The sequence below is a fragment of the Lagenorhynchus albirostris genome, chromosome 6 (assembly GCF_949774975.1).
Source record: "Lagenorhynchus albirostris chromosome 6, mLagAlb1.1, whole genome shotgun sequence".
Lineage (NCBI taxonomy): Eukaryota > Metazoa > Chordata > Mammalia > Artiodactyla > Delphinidae > Lagenorhynchus > Lagenorhynchus albirostris.
This window is the reverse complement of record NC_083100.1, coordinates 70,878,296-70,903,560: the sequence shown is the minus strand read 5'-3', so window position 1 is coordinate 70,903,560 and position 25,265 is coordinate 70,878,296. Positions and strand designations below refer to the sequence as shown.

Below are 25,265 nucleotides of genomic sequence, written 5' to 3'. Positions count from 1 at the left end.
AAACAACTAAACTACATTATCAACTAAAATGATTCAAAGAAAAGAAATATAAAATTAGGATTCTTCATTCTGGAAAAATATTAATTGGAAAGAGATATTTTTAAAGTTTATAAAATCAAAACCAAACTTAGTCCTGAAATTATGAAAAGAAAGGAACAGAGGAAACATTTGAAATGTGTATTTTCTTGAAAAAAAAAAAAGGAATCCAGTAGTACTGCACAAATGTATGCGGATCCTATTGCTCTGAGTGTCCTTAAACACATAAATGGGTGCAAGAACAGTCTAGTCATACAGATGATCGATTCACTGGTTATTTAAAGGATACTTGGGGCATCTGGTTGACCCTGTCCAAATAGGGTCAAAACCATGTTTGGGAAATCCTTAGTCTAATTCAATATAATCTTTCACTTATTCTAATTATAAGTGGAGGCCCACCAGGTATTTAGAGAAGTGGAGAGAAGGATTCATACTACAAGTGAAAGTAAAGGACAAAAAGTGGTCTGTATTGAGGGTTCTAATCTACAAATTTCAGGCCAGGATTAGGGAGAGGCAAACATTTCATTTTTTACTGAAAAAATCATATTTCAGATAACCTTTTATGTTCTGAGGTGCTTTAACACTCAGTCATTCAAATATCCTGCAAACTTTTCATATACAAGTTGACAGTCCTTTTTTTTTTTGGCCATTTAACAGGTCAAGTTTCTGTCAAGCAGTTCAAACCTCTCTGGAAACATGCTTAACAAATTCCCAAATTTTAGACAACAGACTAGAAAACAGAGGCAAAAACAGCTGGGGCCACTGGCTCCAGTGATCTAAACTGAGCTAAAATCTTCCTCTTGATATTGAGTCATGTGATTACAGCTATGCTTTATTTTGGTATCAATGTAAACTAATTTTCAGAATTATAAAGCCAAACACATCCCCGGGAAGCCTATAGGAAAAAAATACTACAGGGAAAATCCAATACATGTATTAAAAATATATATTTATATTACTGAAAGACAGAACTTAAATCAATATCTTAAATATTTCCACTTTCCAAAAACAAGAAGTTGCCTCAGTTGTGTATCTTTCCCTCTTGTGGTTGCACTGAAGGATCAACCCTTCTGGCCTAGCTGTAACTATTAAATTGACCTAATCTAACTTCAGGGAAACATGATGTGGATTCAACACAGCCTATGTTTGGTTTCATTTTAATCTATGATATTCTGTTGCCTCTTTACATTTGTTATTTTTGATAGATGTCTGAAAGAGGGAACCAGGAGCTGCATTTTGTATTAATTTCTAGTGTAAAAGTATCTTCAAACAAATAAATTCACTTTGTAATCAATTTAAACACAATCTGCCGTGTTTATAGAAGCTTACATAAAAGTCCAAAGACCTAAGTACTTAGGCTCAGTTGCAAACAAAATAAAAGTGTGACATTCTTTGACAAAGAAATAATTCTCACTCGGTGATCCCTCTATTATTGCTATCTTTAGTTTCCATGGGGGTTTATGTGAATAAAATAAAATAAAATCCCATATGCACTTAGACAGAATTACAAATGAATGTTCTCTACTCCTGTTTATGTTAAGAGTTCCAAGAATGACTATCATGTGAGCATAATGGCGGTCTTTTAGCAGTGCTGACATAAAAGGGCCGTTCCACTGTGTTGTTTAATTGTATATATTCCAACGCTAGGCAACTCTCCAAACCTTATTGTAAACATTGTATAAGGTCTGTAAGTTCAGCAAAATAATGGAGTTCAGGCTTTTTACAGTTAATTCCAAGTGACAGTTGACTTCTCTTTAGGATTTGATATATTGTTTGCCATGATTAGTGCAGATTGCTTTGTCACATAAAACAAGCTAACATTTGGAAACTCAGCCTAATGTTATGCTCTAAGGGTGTCATTTTTCTCCCCATGAAACTGACTTGGAGCAGTACTTTGTTTTCCAGGTCTATAGAAAAAGGTAACCTATTACAGTTTGTTGGGCTAAGGTTGGAGATATAGAAATATATAATCAATAGCTATACTGAACAGTTATTAAGTATACTGTTTATTGTGTTATAGCAATGGAGAGATTTTGTTAGTTTGATAGAAATGATACTTTAAAAGAACTTCTAGTCAAAATTCCTGTTTTTGTCCACTCAAAGTAGACACAAGTTTCTGTGCAATGATTACGGAGGAAGGAAAGGCAGAGAAACAGAATAAAAGGTAGTACATTCCTACCCTTGAGTTTTATAAGAATGAGTCTCATTTACTGTTCAAAGGACATTGTTTATACATTCCAGACTTCCATCTTATAATTGCTCCAGGATTTGTAAAAAGGAAATCTCAGCAGGGCAGCAAAATTTATTCAAAGCAATAGCTGCACATAATTGGTATAAAATACCAGAAACAGCCTGCTCTGAAAACTTTCTCAGCAATACAGATTTCTACCCCTTCAACTCTCTTTCTATATTCAAATAAAGTTTGACTTCTCTTCCATTACGTAAATCTTTCCTTCCCCTACCCAGATAATATTTTTAAAAGGTCCTATGAAGAATTTTCAATGCAAATGATGTGAGAAACTTTTTTGAGGCCCCTTTGGTTTTATTAGTGTTTACCTGGTAACTACGGCAACAGATAAGTAGGCAGAACTCATGTTGTGGAAGAAAGTTGGTTTTATCTTTTATAATTTCCCAAAATATTATGAGTCAATTATGCGTTTTATCACACATAAAAGTGAGTTAAAATTTCATTACTGTGTTAGTATCATCTCAAGAACTCAATTAAAGGAATAAAAGAAAGGAAGCTTAAGTACGGATGTTACTATACAAACTTGAAAAATACATTAAAGGAAGGTGAGTCACAAAGTGTGACACATCCCATACATTAAATCACACCGCCTTTCTTCAGCACACACCATATCATTGCTCTATAGTGTTTGTTGGGTTTCTGATAAAATTCCTTCAAAAATGAAATGGAAAGAGGCCAAATAACTGCATTTTCCTATTTAAAGTGCCGTTTCATTTTAAAAGTTACTTCAACAACTTCTTTTTGTATATTGATGAACAAGCTTACAGTAGCTACGCCAATTTAATACCACTTTACAACGCCATTTGATAGGATTTTAGCAAATGTTTCCTTACTGGCACAAACGAGAATTTGGGGGTGATTTTGTTGCTCTTTTTAGAAGAGAAAAAAAAAAATCTCCATGAAACTGGAAACGTCACCTCTCGATATTAGGGACTGAAAAATGTTCTTGAGCGGTGATAGTTGTACAACAATGTGAATGGACTTAGTGCCACGGAATTCTATGCTTAAAAATAGTTAACATGGTAAATTTTATGTTATGTATATGTCACCACAATAAACAAAACAAAAACATTCTTGAGTTTGTACAGCAAGAGTCATTTTTTAAATCTGTCATAATGACCTTAGACCTTGTTCATTTTAAAAGGCACAGTCTCATATATAATTCTTATGGCCTACTAAAGACCAATCAAATAAAGCACAGTGTGGAAAAGGCAGGCGAAAGGTAGGCTTGAATAGAATAAGAATAATCAGAAAACAAATATCCATGAACTTAATGCCCTGAAAAATATTTTCAGTTGCATTACAGGTAATATGTCATATCCATGATGTAATCATCTGTTTTTCCTTATGGAATAATTATGAACTTCAAGTGATTGTCTTTTCAGATTCTGGACTTAGTGCAATGCAGATTTCTAAAGACAGACTAAAAAGAAGAAAACTTTATAAAAATGGCCAAGAAAAATCTCAGATTTTATCATAAAGCTGAATATATATGATATATTATATGTATATAATATATATATATACACAGTAAACCCAAGAAAATAAACAAAAAATGAAACTCTAAATATCAAGATTTAAAGAGAAGATATATACACTTTTAATATATCATTAGTCATATTTTCTTCTAGCTGGATACATACTAGACTTCCTAGCTTCATTCTTTGAATATCTTCTTTGTAACCAATTGGCTAAGAATGGAAGCGACTAGTATGGTACAAAATATCTACATTATGGAAATAAATGTATTGTTTTGTAATTGAAGTAGACTTTTTAATGATGAGAAACCTGGACACAATGGTCTATTTTTAAACATAACTCAGTCTAAATAAACATAACCTACATTTGTAAAGCATATACTATATAACATAAAAGGGTTTTTGCATCTTTTGCTTTACTTTTACTAGCCAAAAAGCTTTAGGACCAACTCAATCTTGGGTGCTTTTGATTTCTTTTCCCTTTACATTCTGGTCACCAGTATTTGCAGGGTTCCTATACACGGAGACTAGCAATCTGAAAATCTGTAAATGCAGGATCCAACTTCTTACTTCAAAATGGATTTCACACAAAAATTAAATCAGGTAGCCCATACTTCCTTAACAATTTACTACAGCTGTATTGCCCAATATGACAGCCACTAGCCACATGTGGCTAAACATTTTTAATTTAGCATCTCAGTCACACAAGCCAAATGTTAAGTGCTTAGTAGCCTCCACGGGGCCAGTGGACACTGCATCAGACAGTGCAGATATAGAACATTCCCATAATTGTGGAAAGTTCTACTGGACAGAGCTGCACTAAAGGATTGCTTTAAAGAGCAAGCTTCCCAAATTTACTTGAAATGAGGTGCTTTGGATTACTTTATAATGTCATTTCAAAGTATTTAATGTCAACGCTTGTTTAGCTGTTTTCAATATCTATTGTGTAAAGCAAGGTACAACTCCACTAGCAGACAATTTTCTTAGAAAGTTATCTGCTATTGATAGCAACAGGCCTGGCAAAACGCTCTGCACATAGTAGGCACTCTACTAAATACTGCTTCTCTCAATCAAGGAATAATGCAGATTTTTAAGAAGGCAATAAGTAGCACTGTTAATTGAAAGAAAAAGAAAGCTATTCATTAAGTAGTAAGCAGCCATTTATTTATTTGACAAATATTTACCGATCCCCATTCCTCCATTTGCCTCTCCACCTTCTCTACCCTATTCTGTGCCCTGAAAAGCTGACCCATAATGCCCTGCATCAGAGGGATCCTCCTCCCTCTGGCTTCCTACGGTTTACAATTGGAGGCACTCTCAGGAGATCCGAAAATGGGAGGAAAGTGAGGGATGTCTGCCCAGCCAAGGTTGGCCTTGGTCCTCAGCTAAGGTCACTGCTCCTCTCAGGCAGCCCTCTTCGCAGGGTTACCCTTCTAGCTTCTGGGAACTGCTCCCACCTCTAGCCCTTCAGACCCTGTGTAGTAAAAATACCCATCTTTTGCTGGCCTCAGAACATGTCATTATCCCTTTTTGGTTTCCCTAAGTCCTGCCAACACATTTGTAAATATCCTTGTTTATTAAACATCTCTTGAATACCGAGTTTGAGTATGCGATATGTTTCCTGTCAAAACCCTGACAACTATAATCACAAACCCTTCCAGACACAATTCTAGGCCCTTAGAGACCTCCAGCTAATCCTAAAAAATATCATTCTTAGAAATGTAGCCCTTTTAAAATATTTAATTGCTTTTCAATAATAATGCCCCATCCATATGTTATTCAAAAAATTACAAGTAAAATTTTCATTTTAATGGGCCTCTCATTTTTTTAAAAAATTTATTTATTTAATTTAATTTATTATTTTTGGCTGCATTGGGTCTTGGTTGCTGCACGCAGGCTTTCTCTAGTTTTGGCGAGGCGGGGCTACTCTTCATTGTGGTGCACGGGCTTCTCATTGCAGTGGCTTCTCTTGTTGCAGAGCACGGGCTCTAGGCGCGCGGGCTTTAGTAGTTGTGGCTCACGGGCTTCAATAGTTGTGGCTCGCAGGCTGTAGAGCACAGGCTCAGTAGTTGTGGCGCACGGGCATGTGGGATCTTCCCGGACCAACGCTCAAACCCGTGTCCCCTGCATTGGCAGGCAGATTCTTAACCACTGCGCCACCAGGGAAGCCCGGGCCTCTCATTTCTATACACATTACATTTGTTATATTTAACTTGAATATTTTGTTTTTGTACTTCATGAAATGCTTATATGACAATGACAAACTAGCTTAATAGTAGTGATGGCCTTCTAGGCACAAACAAGGAGTCTAATAATAAAGCTACAGATTGAGAAAATTATTTAGGTCATTTAGACTAAAAACCCGTTTTTATCCTAATCATGTGTGTATTTTAAGCATTAGCATTTCACCCCTAAAGAATTGTGGCTGTGCTTCCTAATTCTCTTTAGCATATCAGTAAACAATAGACATGGATTCAATTTAATAAACATTTATTTAACTACCTACTGTGTGCAGAGCATTGTAATAGGCACAAAAATGAACAAGGTATATTTCTTGTCTTAAGAATCTTACATTCTTATAAAGGAGACAACATACACACAAATTACTGTTAACAAAATGATACATTAAACTGTTACTAAATTCAGTTTAAATACACATAAAACTTCATGCTATGCTTTTTCTTTCCTGCTATTCTCTGACTTGTTCCATCTTATCTCCCAACATGTAAATTATATTACATTATAATGTAAATGTATTACATATAGTCTAAATGAAATTCCACTTAGTGAAAGTTAACATATAATAAGGAATGAGGAAAGATCAAATTAGTAAACTCTTATGTCCCCATATTTTAAACATCCTAAAAATGAGATTTTATCAGCTGCCCAAGAGTGAGCATATAATAACCAATGCAGAACTGGATATATCTGCCTTAATAGGCCTGTACATTCTTTAAAATGTGAGTAAACTTTGCTCAAAAGCTTCCTGACATATTGAAAAAGTCAGATAAAAGGTTACTAAAAACAGAAACATTTAGTTTAGGAAGTAAACTTGGATCAGAAAAAAATTCCCTGTTTCTAAGGATAATAATTACTCCTGTGCTTACTGGAACCCTGACTTTCTTTTAAGTCACTCTGATGGAATACATATGTTTTTAACTTAGACAAACAATGTACATGACTTCTAAAGTGTCAAGCAGGCCCATCTTTCCTGCAATAATTAAATAAGTAAAGGAAATTCAAACACAAAGCTACCGCTGTGTTTTGGGAGAGACTCAGAGCAATTTACACACACACATTATTAATAGCCAAATATGTTGGGGCAACATGGTGTTTTTTTGTTTCGTTTCGTTTTGCTTTGCAACATGTTGTTTAAAGATGATTCACTCACTCCACCTGAGAGAATTTTCTGGCCCAAGAAATCAACTGCTCTATAAAAGAGGCACCCTAAGACGTTTTAAAAAGGCACGTCTCTCCCCAATCTTTAAAAACACCACCACCCTGGAAACCTTGACTGTGACCCTTATCAACTAATAATGGTCCACAAACAATTTGTTTTCCTTACAGATAATGTAGAGGCCCTAATATGTTGATTTTAAATCACCCACAGGCCTTTCTGTCATTTCCTTCTGTGCATGGCATGGCTTCCAGAGTTTACCAGTCATGATTACACACGCTAGTAGGAGGAAAACCAAAAGGTTTGAACCAATCAGCACTGAGGGTTTTTGAAGCAGCGAGAAACAAAACAAAACAAACACAAAAGGCTACTACAGCTGTACCTCTGCTCAATCACGCATTCCTCAGAAGTTGGTCGTAAATCTAATATGACAAAATAAACTCACCCTTTCCAACTGACTTAAGAAATTATTTCACAAACTATTTCTCTTAATATCTAATTACTCTTTAACAGGCCATGGCTCCTGATGGCTCAACTTTACATTATACTTTCTGTCAAAGACTTAGAAATATGTGAATGAACTTAGGGAGGCATTTTCACTGGAGAACGTTTTGTAAACTGTGGGAAAATCATGCTCTCTTATTTGCTTACTATATCCCAATTTCTCCTGTATTTGATTTCCCTAAAGTGAGGCACATGGCCAGGCATGTTCTTTCCAGCTAATGTATTTAATGAGTATATGATCCAAACAGCACGAGGGAAAAGCTGTATCCAAGTAGCACAATGGACCTGTTGATGCCTCCTACTGTGTGTTTTCTTTCTCTAAGGTCTTGCAAGTAATCGACTAAAACGGAGCTCCTGAAACCTGATCCTATATAAATGCAGAAGGCTGTCAACTATGTTCAAACAACTCATGAAAAAAACAAGAGATACTAGAGACTAACGTGGAGTGCTTGGCATCAGGAAGAAAGTGGTTCCCATCAGAGTGCTGAATGAGAGGGTTGGCTTCGACAAAGAAAGGAGGTGCTTAATCAGAGCCTCTCTGGGTTGTACTGTTGTTGTTTTGGTGACCAAACAGGTTACAGCAGGTAGTGATGGCAGGACAGAGAAAGTTTAGCGAGAATGAAGTAGATTGGAGTGCATCCTTCTAGTGTGGGAAGGCTCCAGGCGTGCTGAAAAAGTGAGAGGGCTTTGGCCCCAGACCCAGGGCTATGAAAACAAAGACCCTTAGCAATGTGGTAAAGGAAGAATCCAGAAGGAGACAAGGCCTTGAATGGGCCAGAAGCCATGGAGGATGAGCAGGGCCCAGCTACGGTAGCGCTACCCAGCTAACCTGTAGGGTTAAAAACAGAACAAAGCAGAATCAGATCTGGACACTGTTGTGGCAAACCAGGAGAAGGGGCCGCGCTCGGGGAAGGAAGCGCAGGAGTCTGGCCGGCAGGGTGACCACGACTGGTTTCCAGTCAGAAACCAGCTGGTGATGCTGGCCCCATTCACACCCCAGTCCAACCTCTGATAAGTTTCCTAGAATAGCTGCTAAAGTTGTGTGTGGCCTGCCTTCTTCCTTCCTTCCCTCCTTCAGATCACAGCACTGGCCAGTCATGTGAGGTCTGGCCCTCCCGTCACTCCCCCTCCCCCTCCCCCCCCCCCCCCCCCCCCGCTACTCCCCACCCCCTGGCTCTGGAACTCTACTCCTGTCTCTTCACTTTGGGTAGCTTTCCTCATCTGGAAAGTGAGTGGCTTGGATCAGATTATCTTCAAGTTCCTTCTAGTTCTAACATTCTGTGATTCTTGGATGTTATACATTACCAGAATCATAAAATTTAGAGTTGAAAGGGACTTCAGAAGTCACCTATTCAACCTCCTACTCAACCCAAGCTAACCTAGCCAGAACTAATAAGCTTTGAAAGTTCTACGTAGTTGTTTTTGGCTGGCTGAAGTCGGCAGTAATCAAAGCTTAAAAACCTTAAATATAAAGCATGAAAAATATATATATGAGATTTCTAGAGCATCTAAGAAAAAGTTTGAAGGAACAGAAGCCCATAGAGCAGCATGTCCTATTGCTTTCAAAGCACAGCTATTCCCAGACTTTATTTTCACAATATCCAGGGTATATTTAAAAAAAAAAAAAAAATCACAGGGGATGTTAGTAAATTCTCCAAACACAAACTAATTTTCAGCTGATTATCATGCTTATATCAGACAAGGTGATTGGATGACACATCATCAAATAAACGAAGCCTCAAAGGGAGAATAAAGAATATAAAGGAGAAACAGTTACATTTTGAGATGCATTCAAGAAAAATCAAAAAGCATGTCATCTGTTCTTAAGGGGGAAGTTTCAGTTATAAGCTACTTTTCAAAATTAATTTTTACCTGATAATGAATATTCTCTCTCGCCCTTCAAAAGAATTATTTTCTTAGAGTCTGTGCCAACTATCATACTATAAATTTTGAAGAAATCATTGGCTGTATTTAAGAAATAAGCATTTAAAACAATAATTTTCCATTGTGTTTTATTATCAGTTACTTAAAAGTGGTAAGTTCATAAATAAATAAGGAGAGATATCCTTCTTACAGATTACATGAAACTATATACAATGACATTCTCTCTGCATAGTAACCAACACTGAGGTGTGTAACTTGAATTTTTAGATGGATTATTTATAATCCTTTAAAGTGCAATTTATTTAAGGGTTTAAGCAAATCATAGGATAAAGGATCTTTCTAATAAATGAGTAACATTAAAAAGATGATATATTTGGATAAATCTTTCGAAAATCAGAACTGATTTTGCCAAATGTACTTGTGATGTAATAATTACCACCACCACCCCCACTCAAACCCCAAACTTGACTTAATTGCTGAGGATTAAGAAGGACTGGAAGATATCATTTCTCCCAATATTGATGTATAGACTTAATGTCAGTCCAATAAAAATTCTATCAGATTTCTTTTTTTATGAAAATTGATAAGCTTATTCTAAAATTTATTTTAAAAGGTAGAAGATCTAGAATAGTTAAGGCTACTTTGAAGAATACACAGTTAATATATTGCTCTGGTAATTAAGACCAGGTAGTATTGACACAAGAATACATAGAGAGCCAAACAAAAAGTCCAGAAAAAGAAACACGTAAATGTGGTCACCTGATTTACAACAAAGACGGCACTGAAATTCAAAGGGGAAAATGAAAATGTCTTTTCAATAAATGCTGCTGGATCAGTTAGATATTCATATGGGAGGGAAATGAATCTTGACCCTATCCACAAACACAAAAATTAATTAGAAATGGATTGCAGAGCTAAATGTGAAAGATAAAATACAGCTCCTGGAAGAAAATATAGGAATATAACTTCATGACCTTAAAGTAAGCAATGATTTCTAAAACAGACACAAAAAGTGGTGAACATAAATCATAAACAGAACTTCATTAAAATTAAGAACTTTATTTATTAAAAGATAGTAATCAGATAATGAAAGGGAAAACTGAAAATTGGGAGGAGATACCCTCACACATATATATCTGATGAACGATTTGTATCCAGACTTTATTTAAAAACCTACAACCAATAAAAAGGACAACCCTATATAAAAAGCAAGAAAGGGAACCCTCTTGCACTGTTGGTGGGAATGTAAATTGATACAGCCACTATGGAGAACAGTATGGAGGTTCCTTAAAAAACTAAAAATAGAACTACCATATGACCCAGCAACCCCACTACTGGGCATATACCCTGAGAAAACCATAATTCAAAAAGAGTCATGTACCACAACGTTCATTGCAGCTCTATTTACAATAGCCAGGACATGGAAGCAACCTAAGTGTCCACTGACAGATGAATGGATAAAGAAGATGTGGCACATATACAATGGAATATTACTCAGCCATAAAAAGAAACGAAATTGAGTTATTTGTAGTGAGGTGGATGGAGCTAGAGTCTGTCACACAGAGTGAAGTAAGTCAGAAAGAGAAAAACAAATACCGTATGCTAACACATATACATGGAATCTAAAAAAAAAAAAAAAAGGTTCTGAAGAACCTAGGGGCAGGATAGGAATAAAGACACAGACATAGAGAATAGACTTGAGGACACGGGGAGGGGGAAGGGTAAGCTGGGACGAAGTGAGAGAGTGCATGGACTTATATATACTACTAAATGTAAAATAGGTAGCTAGTGGGAAGCAGCCGCATAGCAAAGGAAGATCAGCTCGGTGCTTTGTGACCACCTAGAGGGGTGGGATAGGGAGGGTGGGAGGGAGATGCAAGAGGGAGGTGATATGGGGCTATAGGTATATGCATAGCTGATTTCCTTTGTTATAAAGCAGAAGCTAACATACCATTGTAAAGCAATCATACTCCAATAAAGATATTTTTTAAAAAAGCGAGCAAAAGGTTGAGTTTTATGTTATGTGAATTATATTCAATAAAGCTGTTATGTTTAAGTGAGCAAAATATCTGAAAGACACTTCACGAAAGAGGAGATCCAACTGGCCAATAAATATATGAAAAAGTGCTCAACATCATTAATCATCAGGGAAATGCAAATTAAAACCATAATGAGATACCACCCACCAGAAGGGCTAAAATTAAAAAGACCGACGGTACCAAGTGTTAGTGACATACAGAGCAAATAGCTTTCTCACACTTTGCCAGTAGGACTAGAAAATGGTAATATCTACCATTTTGGATGAACATACACATATCATGTGATCTACCAGTTCCTCTCTTATGACTAAATGCATATGTTGACCAAATGGTATGAACAAGAATAATTACAGCAATTTTATTCATAACAGCTCCAAATTGAAATAATCCAAATGCCCATTAATAGTAGAACAGATAAATGAATCGTGATATATTCTCTAATAGAATACTACATAGCATTAAAAAAAGAATCGACTGCTACACATAAGAACATGGATGAATCAGACCAAAATGTTGATGAGCTAAGGAGGCCAGACACAAAAGGATACATACGACAGGACCTTTTTTTTTTTTTTTTTTGCGGTACACGGGCCTCTCACTGTTGTAGCCTCTCCCGTTGCGGAGCACAGGCTCCGGACGCGCAGGCTCAGCGGCCATGGCTCATGGGCCCAGCTGCTCCGCGCCATGTGGGGTCTTCCCGGACCGGGGCACGAACCCGTGTCCCCTGCATCGGCAGGCGGACTCTCAACCACTGCGCCACCAGGGAAGCCCAGGACTTCATTTTTATGAAGTACAAGAATAGGCAAAACCAATCTACAAAGAAGTAAGACTAGCGGATACCTTTGGGGAGGAAACTGTGAGAAGGGGCATGAGGGTGCTTTCTGGGTGCTGGAAATGTCATAGAGTGACCTGGGTGGCCAGTACATGAGCATAACAATCTATATATTTAAAATGTGTGCGCTATACTATATATATGTTCTACCTAAAATAAAAATTTTAAATAAACAAGTAAATAAAATTATCTCGTGCTCTACAATGGCAGGAATCATGCCTCATTTACATATTTGCACCTTCCAGGGCCTAATACAATGCCTGCTCAGTGTTGGTTGAATTTAATTAAATTGCCCACCAGGTAGCTCCAACTCTATGATCTCAGCTAGATGATTTTAGTACAACATGTCTGAGTGGTCAAGAGTAGAACTATAGTTGTGCACTTGCTTCCTGCAGACTCCTTTTAAATTCCCAACGCGTTCATGTTTAAAATATCTGGCGCTTTTTTTTTCTTTTCCAAAAAGGGAGATGGGAGTATTTGCATACTGAAAAACAACCCCATTGCAGGGTTTAACAAGATTCAAATCAAAAAGGCAAAGGAAGAGGAAACAAAGAAAGGTGCTCCTGTGGCGCCCTAGAAAGCAGATGTTCATTAGGGCCCAGACACACAGATGACGATCACCGTGTGCTTATCTGAACAAGCTATCGTCAGAACACACAGTCAAATCAAATTTTGAAGGCTCAAAGGATATGCACCGAAGAACATCCCGAACTGCTGAGACATGAATTTGAATTTGGTGACAGAGATAGAGGGGTAGAAAAGAACACTGTCATTTGAAATCCTATTTATAGGTTAAGATATAATCTACTCTTTAAAAAAAGCAATCGAAATCAACATTTAAGATGTTTGCTATTAAAATTAAAATCTGAGGAACTACTACCAAGTAAGAAACACACCTTTTTTTAGTCTTTTGCCAATCAGAAAAACACAATATTTCGTGGTTATTTTTAAAGAATAGTTGTGTGAAATATTCAAGAAACAGAAAAAAATGGTTACATATGATTTTAAATGTTATTATGGGTACAGAAAAATTGTATGCAGCTTACCATTTCACTATGTCATATTTAAAGTTCCAATCTCATTAAGAGCCCACATTTGCATCAAAACACTTTTTATTATGCTAATTATATTCTCTTTTGTTCAAAGTATTACATCATGCTTGTGCTTCTATAACACTTATACATTACCAAATACAATTTTATTTAAATTATCCATATAAAATTGGATAAGGAATCAGAAAGAAAATCCCATTCAAAGAGGGAACTGCAAATTCTTAATCATAATCTGTAGCATTAAGAGGTAGCAAAGATTTTTTTTTAGCCAAATTAAGTCAGACCCACTTGGTCCCTGACTTGGGCAGACGCAGTGGGACTAGCTTGTATGCAGCCGTCACCCTGGCAGATTCACCACTGGGCACACACACGTGTAGCTGGCCAGAAGCCAGTCCACAGTGGCACTACTGTTACTGCGCAAGAAGAAAAGGTAGAAGCAGGAATGGAGGAGAAAGGGGAAGGAAGGAGTGGCGGAAAAGGAGACGGGAAAGAGGAAGCACGCTTTGAGATTGCCCAACCCCCTGGACCCTTGCCATTCCTACTTTGCAGGCCCTTGGGCTTTGTCTAGCTCTTCACCCCAGTGTCAAGCCGCAATCCAGAAACAAAATACCAAGGGATCTATGGTCTGAGCTGTGTTCTAAAGCATAGGCTGGTTCCATTTTTGCCCTCCTTTCAGGGTAGGATTCTTAACCTGTGCTCTACAGGCTGAGTCCCAGTAAAAATCTGAGGTTAATGGGAATGTGCCACCTTCAGATTCTCAAGGTTTGAGGTTCCCCTAAGAGTTATGAACCATTGTTGGACCAGGACTTGGTGAAAATAAGAGAAGTGATGGTATTGGACAATGTTTTCTCTGTCTTTTGATATCCTTCTTGTTACCAGTCTCAAGAGCTGTTTGCTTGATTCCATGCTAGAGAAGAGAAGGAAAGCTTGTGAGGCTGTAGTAATCTAGTCAGTGATGAGCTAGGGATGAAAAGCCCTACTTCTTAGATAGCCGGGGACTGCTTTATGAAAACTGAGGGTGGGCTAGGAGGAAAGGGAACAAGAGATTATCAGTGAGGCCAACACAGGGAAAGAAAACAAGTAAGCAGGGAGCTAGTCTCAGGAACGAGGAGCGAGGATGTCTCCCAGGGCCTTAACTCAGCGAGAAGCTCCTGAACCCACAACTCCCAGCTTCGCAAATCCCTGACCCACGTGACTCCACAAGCCACACCTCCCATCTCTTCTTGAAACCCGGTTCCCAGTCCTAGAAGCTCAAAGCCCCTTCTGAGGGACTAAGGGAACTCGTCTTCCCACTGCCCCTCAGGTGAGTTAGGGAAAACTCCTCAGTCCCCTAAAGGGGGCCAAGATGGGTTCCCCGAATTCCACTCTGAATACTCACCCCCCTCCTCCAAGAAACATTGTCCCCGTGTGATGATTTGGTTCTACGGTAGGACCAGTACAGAACATGTGTATGTGAATTATAAACTGGGTTACTTTCACAAGCTCTTATGGGTTGGCTGGGGACCCTATCATTAAAGATAACAATTTATATGTGAAATATACTAGATGAGTTTCAAGTTCTAAATAATTGATAAGTGAAATTTCTGGAACAAAACCTGTTGGAAACACAATTCGCTTGTCAGATAAGGTATACCCAGTCACAGAACAAATCACATAGCGCTCTAAAAAATATCATTTGCCCAGCTATAGAATTTCAGCTATAGAAGTTTCTCTGCTAGCCCGTTCTTTCTGTGGTGTTGTTGTTAATAAAGGTATGCAAATAATCATGTAGAATAAAACCTAAGAACTGAGATTAGGAATTTTTTTTTTAAGGCTTTCATTTTTAAAGCAATGCAATTAATCAAAGCTGTGCTCTGTAGGAAGCAGAGCGGGTTTGGGGAGTATTTCAGTTAATGACCTGAAAATAAAAACGGGCAAATTTTTCTTTCTGTAAATGTCTGCATTTGTCAAAAACCTGTTTGGTGATGAATCCAAGTTATTGTTGAGAAGACAAGGGTAAAGTTGGTGGTATTACAAATTTCTGATATGATTTACTTTTCCTTGTAACCAAATATTTTATCTGAGACTTTATTTCAAACTGCGAAAATATTTCATTGCTATTCTACAGGTGAGGAAGGGTTTAAGCGGTTTTCCAGCACAAACATACTCCCAATTATAAGTCTCAAAGTCATCATGTTTAAAAAGTGTTAAACAGGGGAAATAGTATAGTGTCATTTGAGGGGCTTAAGTATAATGGAAATGTAAGTTTATAATCTAAAATTCTTTTTCGGCAACTTTGATTCCCCGCCCCAAGAAACTCAAGTTTAGAAAAAGCACAGAATTCCATGATGTATCCATCTAATTCTGCCCATTCTTATTAGTAAATTTTTCAACTTTCATGTAAAGAAGGCCCACCCACTTGCACAGCTGGGAAGATGATGCATTTTTCCTTCAAGATCAGTAAAAATTATTTATCATATCAATGAAATGATCTAGTTTTGTTGCACGAAAACCTTCCCTGAAATTGCTCTTTTTCTGGACCCAGCAGCCCAATAGCACTGGTTGTTCAATGGGTAGCCAGAGGGATCGGTTCTGTGTCTCACACTGAGGCCAGAGGATAATATGACTCCTGAAGGACTTAGCTCCATTGCAGAGTAAACAGCTTATTTTAAAAGAATTAAAGCTAGATAATGACCAAATAAAGAGAATAAAAAGCTATAACCATGAAAGATCAGGAATAATAAAAAAATCTGTTTTTTTCTGAAGAAATGCTAGCTCACAATAGACACATTATCAAGATGTAGATTGCAGGCACACAAAGATGTAATTAGCAATATAACAAAACTCCAAAGAAGGCTAATAAATTAGGAGAAATAAACATCACTTCAAATGGTTTAAACAATAAATGTAATACTTCTATATAACCATTATGTCATCATTTAAGGATTATATTCTCGGCCTGTCACAACCCTAATAGGTGGGTTTAATAGCACACTTATAAGCATAAAACTGGAAAAATAATAATGTAAAATAAGGTAATTGTATATGAAACTTTGAGGAGAAGGAGTTAACATGAAGCACAAAAAGGTGATATTCTTTAAAGCTCTAAGTAGTCATAAAAGGATTATAGAGCAGAAAATATACAAAACAATGGTGATTATCATTTCAAGAAATTTTCATTCATTCATCTAAAGCCCAATTCTTTCTAAAATTCCCAGGTTTACTGGAACTTTTATTAGCACTTTACTTTTTCTCACAGTACACATGGCACTGTTTTTCATCCCACATATAGATCTGAGTGCCTTCCTGTCACTCAGACCCTTGGTTGGTATGCTGCCTTCCTGGGTGTACTGTTTTGTAGATATTCTTTGCTTATGTCTTGAATTGTGTCTATTCTGTCTTCCCTGGCAGCTGGAGAGCAGGGACCAGATATTACACTCCCTAACCTTTCTTAATATCAAGTGCAGAGAATGGTGCTCTGGGGTCACTAAGGAAATACGATAGCCTAGTTAGTATTTTAGCCCTTCATGAGCCTCAGCAATTTCCCACAAACACCAGATTAAAATTTAGCCTAATTCCAGAATACAGATGTTATTTACAGCCATTGTAGGCAATCATGCACCAGACATTGATTTTGTGTGTTTTTATAAGTAAGTTAGCTGTTGATATAAGCATCTAATCTCTCTTTTAGAATCTAGGTTTTCATATTTGTCATCCAGAAGACTGTTTTCCATCCTCTAAAATGGTAAATGCATCCATTTAAGAATTAGCTAAAAGAAAATATATGGGGAATGACGATGTTCAGTTTTAGACCGAACATTTTCTCCTCTAGGAGGTCTAGATGTTGATTTTTGCCCCCTTTTTCTCTCTCACCATCTTTGACACACTTATTTTCCAATGTTTGTTTGAAAATTTTAAATATTCATATAATTATGTTAAGGAGACTAGATGCATTAAGCAAAAATAAGGAATTCAAATATGTGAGATACACATTTAGCTTGCTGGCTTGGCTGTCACCATTCTCTTTACACTTTTCCCCACATTTCTACCTGATTAAGAAATTATTTGGTTTCTGTTATCAAATTTGTGTGCATGCTCAAATTTGCATGTGTGTTTGACACACACAATGTAAGAAGACATTTTGCTGTGTACCATCTGACGAAACTCCCGGTGGTAAATGTCTGTATCATCCAAGTGCTGCTTCTCCCGAGGAATAGCCGAGTTCCACCAGGTTTTACTACTTACTCGTTAAAATGATACAGCAGAGAAACCAGAACATTTACATTCATTCCACATAACATCCCCAAGCCCAATGTTCAATTTTGAATATATGGTTTAGTTTTGTACCAAATATTACGGCACTGCATTTAAATCACTGACATATCATTACTACACTTTCTTTAAAATAAGCGATGTTACATTGAATAAAACACTTCCACTTAAGAACAACTGGATATGTTCCTGCATATTCCTATAATACCCAATGAATGAGATAAAAAGCTAGGTGGCTGAATGTCATATTAGGGTTATACAACGCTCAGTAACAGAGATAATTATAATTCTGAACACCTTAATGCTAGTTTATGTTTTAGTTATTAACCATGAAATGAATACATGTTTTTACCACATCTGAAATACTCTGAAAAATAAGGATTTTCTTGAAAATTGAGCAGAAAAAAGTTTGAATCCTGTTGGTGGGGGCCAGTAATAAGAGGCAAAGACAGGCTGAGTCACCAATTCATCACATGTAACATTTCCCTCTTTGATATAATACTATGAGTTGTTTTTTCTGGCACCATATTCTTTAATAAAGACTGCCAAAAAAAAAGGCACTTTTGATTCCATAAATGAAACACGGATCAATTGATATGTGGTTCATCTTAGGGATCTTACTCACTTCATAAAATGTTTGAAGTTTTCATTATAGGAACAAAATAAATTAACATTCAAATCAAACTATATTGAGGTTTCATTAGAAAATCAGGCTGAGTTATTATATTTGTAGATTTTGGTCTATAATATTTTTCTGGTCTAAAAAAATTTTGCATGTACTTATTCAGAATAATAATAGTCACTAACAAGCATTTATTTAGCACCTACTGTTCTGCAAATCAAGCAAGGAAATAGGGAGGGCTGATAGCCTTTGAAGAGAGACTTAGTGTGGGATAAGGACACCATGCTTGGGGAAAATAAACTTTAGGGAACTGAGCATCCAATAAAAAACAAACTAGACAAGAAATTCTTCATCTTTAAAAAGAATGAACAACATTTAGGTGTCCATATCATTTTTATCTCCATTCTAGATCTTCCTCACATGATTTTTATTGGTTAAGCAGACATAGGGAAAAAAAAAGAATTTTATTTCCTGGCAACTCCCTCTTTAGTAAAAAGAAAAGGGAAAAAGGTCCCTTTGTCTTTAGTGTAAAGACCTACGACTTATTAAAATTTCAGTACTCATTAAGTAAGCTGGGATAATTTAAAAGTTCCAAAAAACCGTTAAGCAAAATACAAAGTCTCAGAGATATATCAGTAAAGCTTAAAAAAATGTTTTTCCTGAAAGTGTATTACATGGAAATTGCCCATATTTGAATTTAAATTCGAAGCCAAGATTGCCAAACATGTAAGGTACAGCTAGTTATACTGATACTAAAGGACTGAATACTTTCCTACTTCTCTTCACTTATCTTTCCCTGTTCCATTCTAGGAGCATAAGATTTGTCTCCCAACATATAAAAAAATAAGATGCATTATGGAAATTCAAAAGAAATGGCTATCCGAGGGGAAGGGTGCTACAATATTTCATCATAATGCATCTTGATTTTAGCATTTCCATGATCTTGAGCTTCCAACACCACTTCCAGATAGCCACAATACCCCGCTCACTTAAGGAAATAAGGTGTATTCATCACGTAAAATATTGTATTACTGTATTGATGCATTTAAGCAAACTTTATTCATCTCACAAACGTACTTACTTCTCAAGACACAGAGCAACCCAAGTTTTAATATCATGCCACTGTACCTCCAAGTCACCTTAATCTACTCAGTAGTTCCACGTATCAAATCATGATCTCTCATTCCTGGAGAAACAGATTGATACAATATTCATTTGACTATGACTAAGGAAAAGTTAAGGAATTCAACAAAATGTTAATGCACCCAAAAATTCAATTCAGAAAAGCTGCTTTTTTTCTAGTAGCTTCATTAATAGAATACCAAATTATATTACTCATTATTTTTCAGATTTTGAAGCTAGGTTCAGGTATGTTCTTTGGCATACACTTATACAAAAATAGCTTTTAAACAAACATTTGTTTTAGAAACAAACATTTCTCTAGTGTAGAACATTTCTTTAGTACACAAAACAATATAACTATGAATAAAGACACAAATGTGTCAAACTGCTTGTAGCTGGTATGAAATATTAGCTAACCATGTAAAGAACATTTTGTACTTCCCTTTCTTCAGAAGAACTAGAATAAGTATTTCGATGTCCATAAATATTTGCATACACATATTGGCAGTAATGTACATCATGATATCTTTGAAACAAACAGAATTCAAGGGTTGCCTTGCAATAAGTGAAAATGTCTACACACAAAATGCTAATTAAAATGTTACGTTACCAGAATTTTTCCTGTGTATCTGAAAAGTAGATACCAAATTTAATTTTTAGTAATACGGCATAAGTCACTTAATAATTTAGAAAATCCTTTAGAACAATACGTGCTTATATTTATGAAGCTACATCAACCTGCACCTTAGAATGAATGTGTCAGGTGATAAAGAGAACCCTGCTGTGATAAGACCACCCTTAACGGAGAAATACAAAAAAACTCAACAAGCGTGTAAAATCAGGTTACTTGCAATCTCTGTTACTCTACGCTAAGGCATTATAAAAATTTCGCAGTCTCCTTCATTTCCACCCATGTCCTGCCTTTCTATAACATCCTCAACTTTACTTTATGTCTAATGCAGCTGTATTACTTTTTCTAACAATTGTCTTTTTCTGTCAAAGCACAAAGCATACCAATATGGTCACACACTGTAATCCGGCTCCACAAGCTCCTTTGGTTGTTGACTGTTAGCAGAATGCAGAAGTAACTAATATATTTTTATAGAGAAAAATTACTACATTTTTCTGAAAAGACTCTGGATGGCTAACATACGAAGAATGATTTGACATATGTTAACTTTTTACGGTATGGCAACAAAACTCATTTTCAAGTGCCATTTTCATTGGTGTCTATTCCTTCTAATGAAAAGAAATCCCATCCGTTTATTCTTTTTCCATTCAAAACACATCCATCTCTGGATCACAAGTTTAAGTCAAATATCACTTGGTAAACGATCGTGCCATCCCTCACTTTTTGATAGAGCTTCCACACAGAAGTTTCAAAACAATTCTGTCTAGCAAACACATCACTGTACTTTAAACAGTGATGTTTTCTATCCCATATTTCAGGAAGGTTAAAATACACACACACAGAGGCAAGGATCGTCACTGTAGACAACAGATTCTACGTCAGTTTACTAACTCTTTAGGTAGATTAGGTAACACTTGTTTTTAAACTGACTACAAATCAAATCAGGTCTCTATTTTTTTTAATGACTCACAATACCATGTGACCAAGAGATAGATGAGATACGGGAGACAAAAAGGGCTATGTGTTCTGAACTATGCTACCTAAAATCTGCATCTAGTCGCTTTACATTTTAGGAGATGCCTCTTCCTGAGATAATCAAGATACTTTACAACAGGGAATTTAGATTTAATTATCAAACTTTAATACCAAGTTATATAGGTCAAGTGAGTATGTGTGTCTTTCTCCGGAAACAAAGAGATTCAGAATAATAGGATTTCAGATTTCATAGGAGAAACAGCAAGATATGCTTTGAGAATGTCATTTACCGTAACACAAATCAATATTAAATGCTTTATGCAGGAAGCACACTTTCAGAAAATGGGCCCTAAAGCTTTCTGGGATCCGACCCTAATTACTAGAGCAGGCTCTTGCCGTTTGTCTCTCTCTTCAATTATTTACGGGGCAAAAAGAGCCAAATGGCATTGCATTAGCTATATTAAATGCTATGTACTTGGTTTCTAACTTACTAATGGTACATAAAAATTACTAAGGTGAATATGCCTGTAGAAACATGGCCTTTTTTTCTTTTTCACCTGAGTGTATGTTATTTATTATTCGTAGTTAAGTGTTGAATAGGCTGTCCTTTAGGTATCCATTGCTGCATAATTTAAACAAGTGCATTAAACATATATGATATCTAAAAGGTAGAGCATTGATTACACTTCAAAATTTCTTTGAACAACTTATATTTACAGTGTAGCTCACCAAAACACGGGTACCTCCCTTCACTCCCTGAAAACAAATACAGCAGCGACCACACAAGAATGAATGATGGGTACCCTTGCTGCTACCATCTTGCCGCTTTGTGGCGACCCAAAGTAAAATGAAAATGGGGAGGGGGGTGAAAATGAGGCCCTTGAGGGCTAAGAAATTTCAGGTCTCTATGCTAACAAGTGTCCTTTCTACATGGACACATACAAAACTATGATGTAGGTACATAACATGGACCACACACACTTGTAAGAAAGAAAAGCTTATCAAGGTTGAATCAGAGATTCTCTGCACCAGGCCAGAAATGCCCTCTGCCAGCAAGCAGGGCATGATTACAACCTCCCAAAGAAAGTTCAGAGGCTGCATCTTTTGTGATCTAGAAGGGCACCAGGAGTCAAGATAAGAGATGCTAATTGCTGAAGAAGTCTGGTGCATCCAACTTTTGCCCTCCCAAACTGTGGGGAAAAGCTTCCAAAGCAGTGAAACCCTCACTCTTCACGGACCCAGTATTTTTTTTCCTGAGTTCAGGAGGCATCAAATTCTTATTGTCAAAATAGGACAGGCCCACTAACAACGTACCCAGGGTCCCTGGAAAGCCAGTCGCAATTTGTATGACTACATGTCATCCGCTGTGTTACCTACGCGTGCTCCAAGGCCGTTTTTGAGAAAGCACCACTGGAAATCGATCTGTGGTAAACATATACGGTAGTATGTCTCTAAACTAAATACTAAGTCACTTCTTTCTCTGCATCGAAATCTGCCCATTGTCCCTCCTTTGCAGAAGCTACAGGGAAGATTAAAAGGGACATCAATGAACGCTGAGTGAACTTTGACCACTTTTCTACCCAAAACAACAGCGTAAAAGTAGAAATGAGTAACCAGGTGAAGTGCCACACCGCACAAAGATCAAGGCGAGGGGCGGGCGCGCAGGGCCGGAGGCGGGGAGGAAAAAGTCCCGTCCCCAGCCTCGAGCCCCAGTTGTCTCGCGCGCGGGAGGCTGAGGGGCGTCCCCGGGGGGCGGGAGGCTCCGCGGCACTCCGAGGGAAGCCGAGAGTTACTGCTCGCCGGGCGAGGCCCAGGAGAAGGGCTCGAAGATCCGCGCCGCCAGCGGGTGCTGCCGCGGGCCCCAGGCGTCGGCAGCCGAGCAGCCAAGGCTCGGCGAAGGGCGCCGCTCGGCCCGCGACCCTCCCCGCTTCCCGGGCCAGGAAGGGGCCGGCGGCTCTTTCCTGTCTAGTCTCTCCCCCCGCGGCTTTCTGTAACCCGATCCCAGCACTCCGCTCCGCGGGCAGCCGCCGCCCCGCGCGCCGCCGGGCTTCGCCCAGGCCAGCGCTATAGTTAGCAACCTTCCATCAACTCCACCGGAGGCGGCGGGGGCTCGCCGCGTGCCCCTCCCGGACCGGAGCCGCGCGCGCCCCCGGCGCCCCCCGCCCCCGGCGCCCCTTTACCTTCGCTTGAAGATACTGGGGGTAGTAGTAGGTGGCGTACTGAGGGTACATCTGCTGTTTCCACACTTTGCCCATGAAGCTGGAAGGGAGCCTGCCGTGCAGGGTCGCGGGTACTTTGGGGTTTCCAAGTCTCGGTCTCTCCTGCCTCTCCCTTTCCGGCGGCGGCTGCTGCCGCTGCTCCACCTCTCAGCCCGGACCAGACGTCCTCCGCCTCCTCCTCCTCCTCCTCCTCCCTCTCCTCCTCCTCCTTCTTCTGCTCCCAGACAGAGAGAAAGACACTGCAGAGCGCAGAGGGCACCCCGGACAGGGCGCTCGCAAGGAGTTGCCTCCCGGAGCCCGAGTGCTCCGGGGCTGCCAAGGGCTGGCGCGCTGGCCGCGCTCTGCTGCGGCGAGCAGGCTCAGCGGGGCCGGGAGGTGATCAATACAAGTGGAAAGTGCTGCTGCGGCGGCGGCGGCGGCGGCTGCGCTCGGTGCCAGGCGGCATCTGGGGTGGGTGCGCCCGATTGGGAGAGGGGAGAGGGGAGAGGGGCTGGCGTGCCGAGGCCGTGGGGGAAGGGCGGGCGGGGGCGGGGCTTGGGCGCCGCGGAGCCGGGACCGGCTGGAGGTGAGGGCTGAGTTTTAACCACTCCTCACCTCCCAGGCTTGACGGGCAGAAGCCTTGGGAGCCCGAATCGCTTTGTGTTGGGGGTGGAGGGTGGGGGGTAGATTGGGGGGGACCCAGCTTAAGAACTGCAGAGTGGACACCTTCTTTGGGGGGACGCACTTAAGAACTGCAGAGTGGACACCTTGTTTGCTTTCATGAGTTTTTATCTCCTTAAGGGGGAGGGGAGGTAAGGGGGAAAGAGGAGGAAATCTGATTCATCTCTCACTTCCCGCCCCCCGCCCCCCCCCGCCCAATGGTTTTTTTTTTTTTTTTTCACAAGAGAAGGAAAATGATTTAGTGCCCAACCACAAGGCTGGAGTGGGGACACCTGGGTTCGGTTCCCCCCAGGCCACAACACTAATTTTCTAGGTGACCTTGGGAGGGTTAGTGTCCTTCGGATTGGTGAGTTTGGTGAGATATGAGAGGTGAAATCATGCCCTCTGCACAAGAGGAGGCAAAGCACTCAAACACACACGCTCCTCACAACAAATAGACGGATCTTTCTAAGGGGGAGACGGCGCAAAGAGGCAGAATGTTATTATTAGAGGACACAATATAGACATCAGCTTTTCTCTGCCTCTTTCTAATGCTGCCAGACAGTCTGACAACTCCCACTCAGGAACAAGGAAACTCCCTGAGTTTGGAATATTTTAAGGCCATTTTGAAAGTCACACACGCTGTTGCAGTGTGCTTCAGTGACATATTAAAATCAATCTCTCCCTTTCTGCCTCTCTCCATCTCCTAATTGTCACAGCTGCAGACAGCCCCAGACAGCAGTGGTTCAGTTCACTACATAACTGGATATAATTTAATGGAGTTAATTGGTCCCTGAAGCTGCCTGTAGAAGACTTTTATATTGTAGCTCAACAAGAGATAGTACCAAAAATGTACAAATAGGATAAGTAAGAAAGCACCTTCAAATTGGAGTTGTTGCGCATCTAATAAAATGTAATGAAAAATTAATTTGTTATTAAATAGACCTTGATTACTCTGTTTTGTCATTTGGGTTTTCTGAGAGTCTGTTTTCATAATAGCACAGAGGTAAATCAAACTGAAATGGAATGCATGATTTTGTCAGTTACATTTTTATTTGATTACATTTCAAAAGATTTAGTAAGATACTTTAAAATGATGCAATAGTGAAATGAAACCTTTATCATCTTTATATGATTTAGACAAATTTCTAGGTTATACAATTTGAAAAAACAAATGTAAGTTCATATGAGAATATTTTGGATATGCCAGGAGGCAAATCACGTTCTTTTAAAAAAATTAACAGTTAACCCATGTGAAATCCTACAGCTGAGCTTCTGCTGTATGGTGGGCCCTGTTGAGGTTAATGTCAATCTGAAGGTCGGGGTGGTCCATTGC

At 38.7% G+C, this 25,265-nt stretch overlaps 1 protein-coding gene across 9 annotated transcripts in view; it reads right to left on the bottom strand.

Moving 5' to 3' along the window:
* The window catches only part of RBMS1 (RNA binding motif single stranded interacting protein 1), a 212,328-nt gene extending 188,881 nt beyond the window's left edge, over positions 1 to 23,447 (bottom strand). For 3 of the 9 annotated variants that reach the window (XM_060152786.1, XM_060152789.1, XM_060152787.1), the window contains exon 1: positions 23,252 to 23,447. In XM_060152786.1, the coding sequence (XP_060008769.1) occupies positions 23,252 to 23,326 (75 nt within the window). In that variant the 5' untranslated portion in view covers positions 23,327 to 23,447. The remainder of the gene's footprint in view (positions 1 to 23,251) is intronic. The other 6 variants (XM_060152793.1, XM_060152794.1, XM_060152791.1 and 3 more) reach the window with 3 other exon arrangements.
* Between the last annotated feature and the right edge of the window lie 1,818 nt (positions 23,448 to 25,265).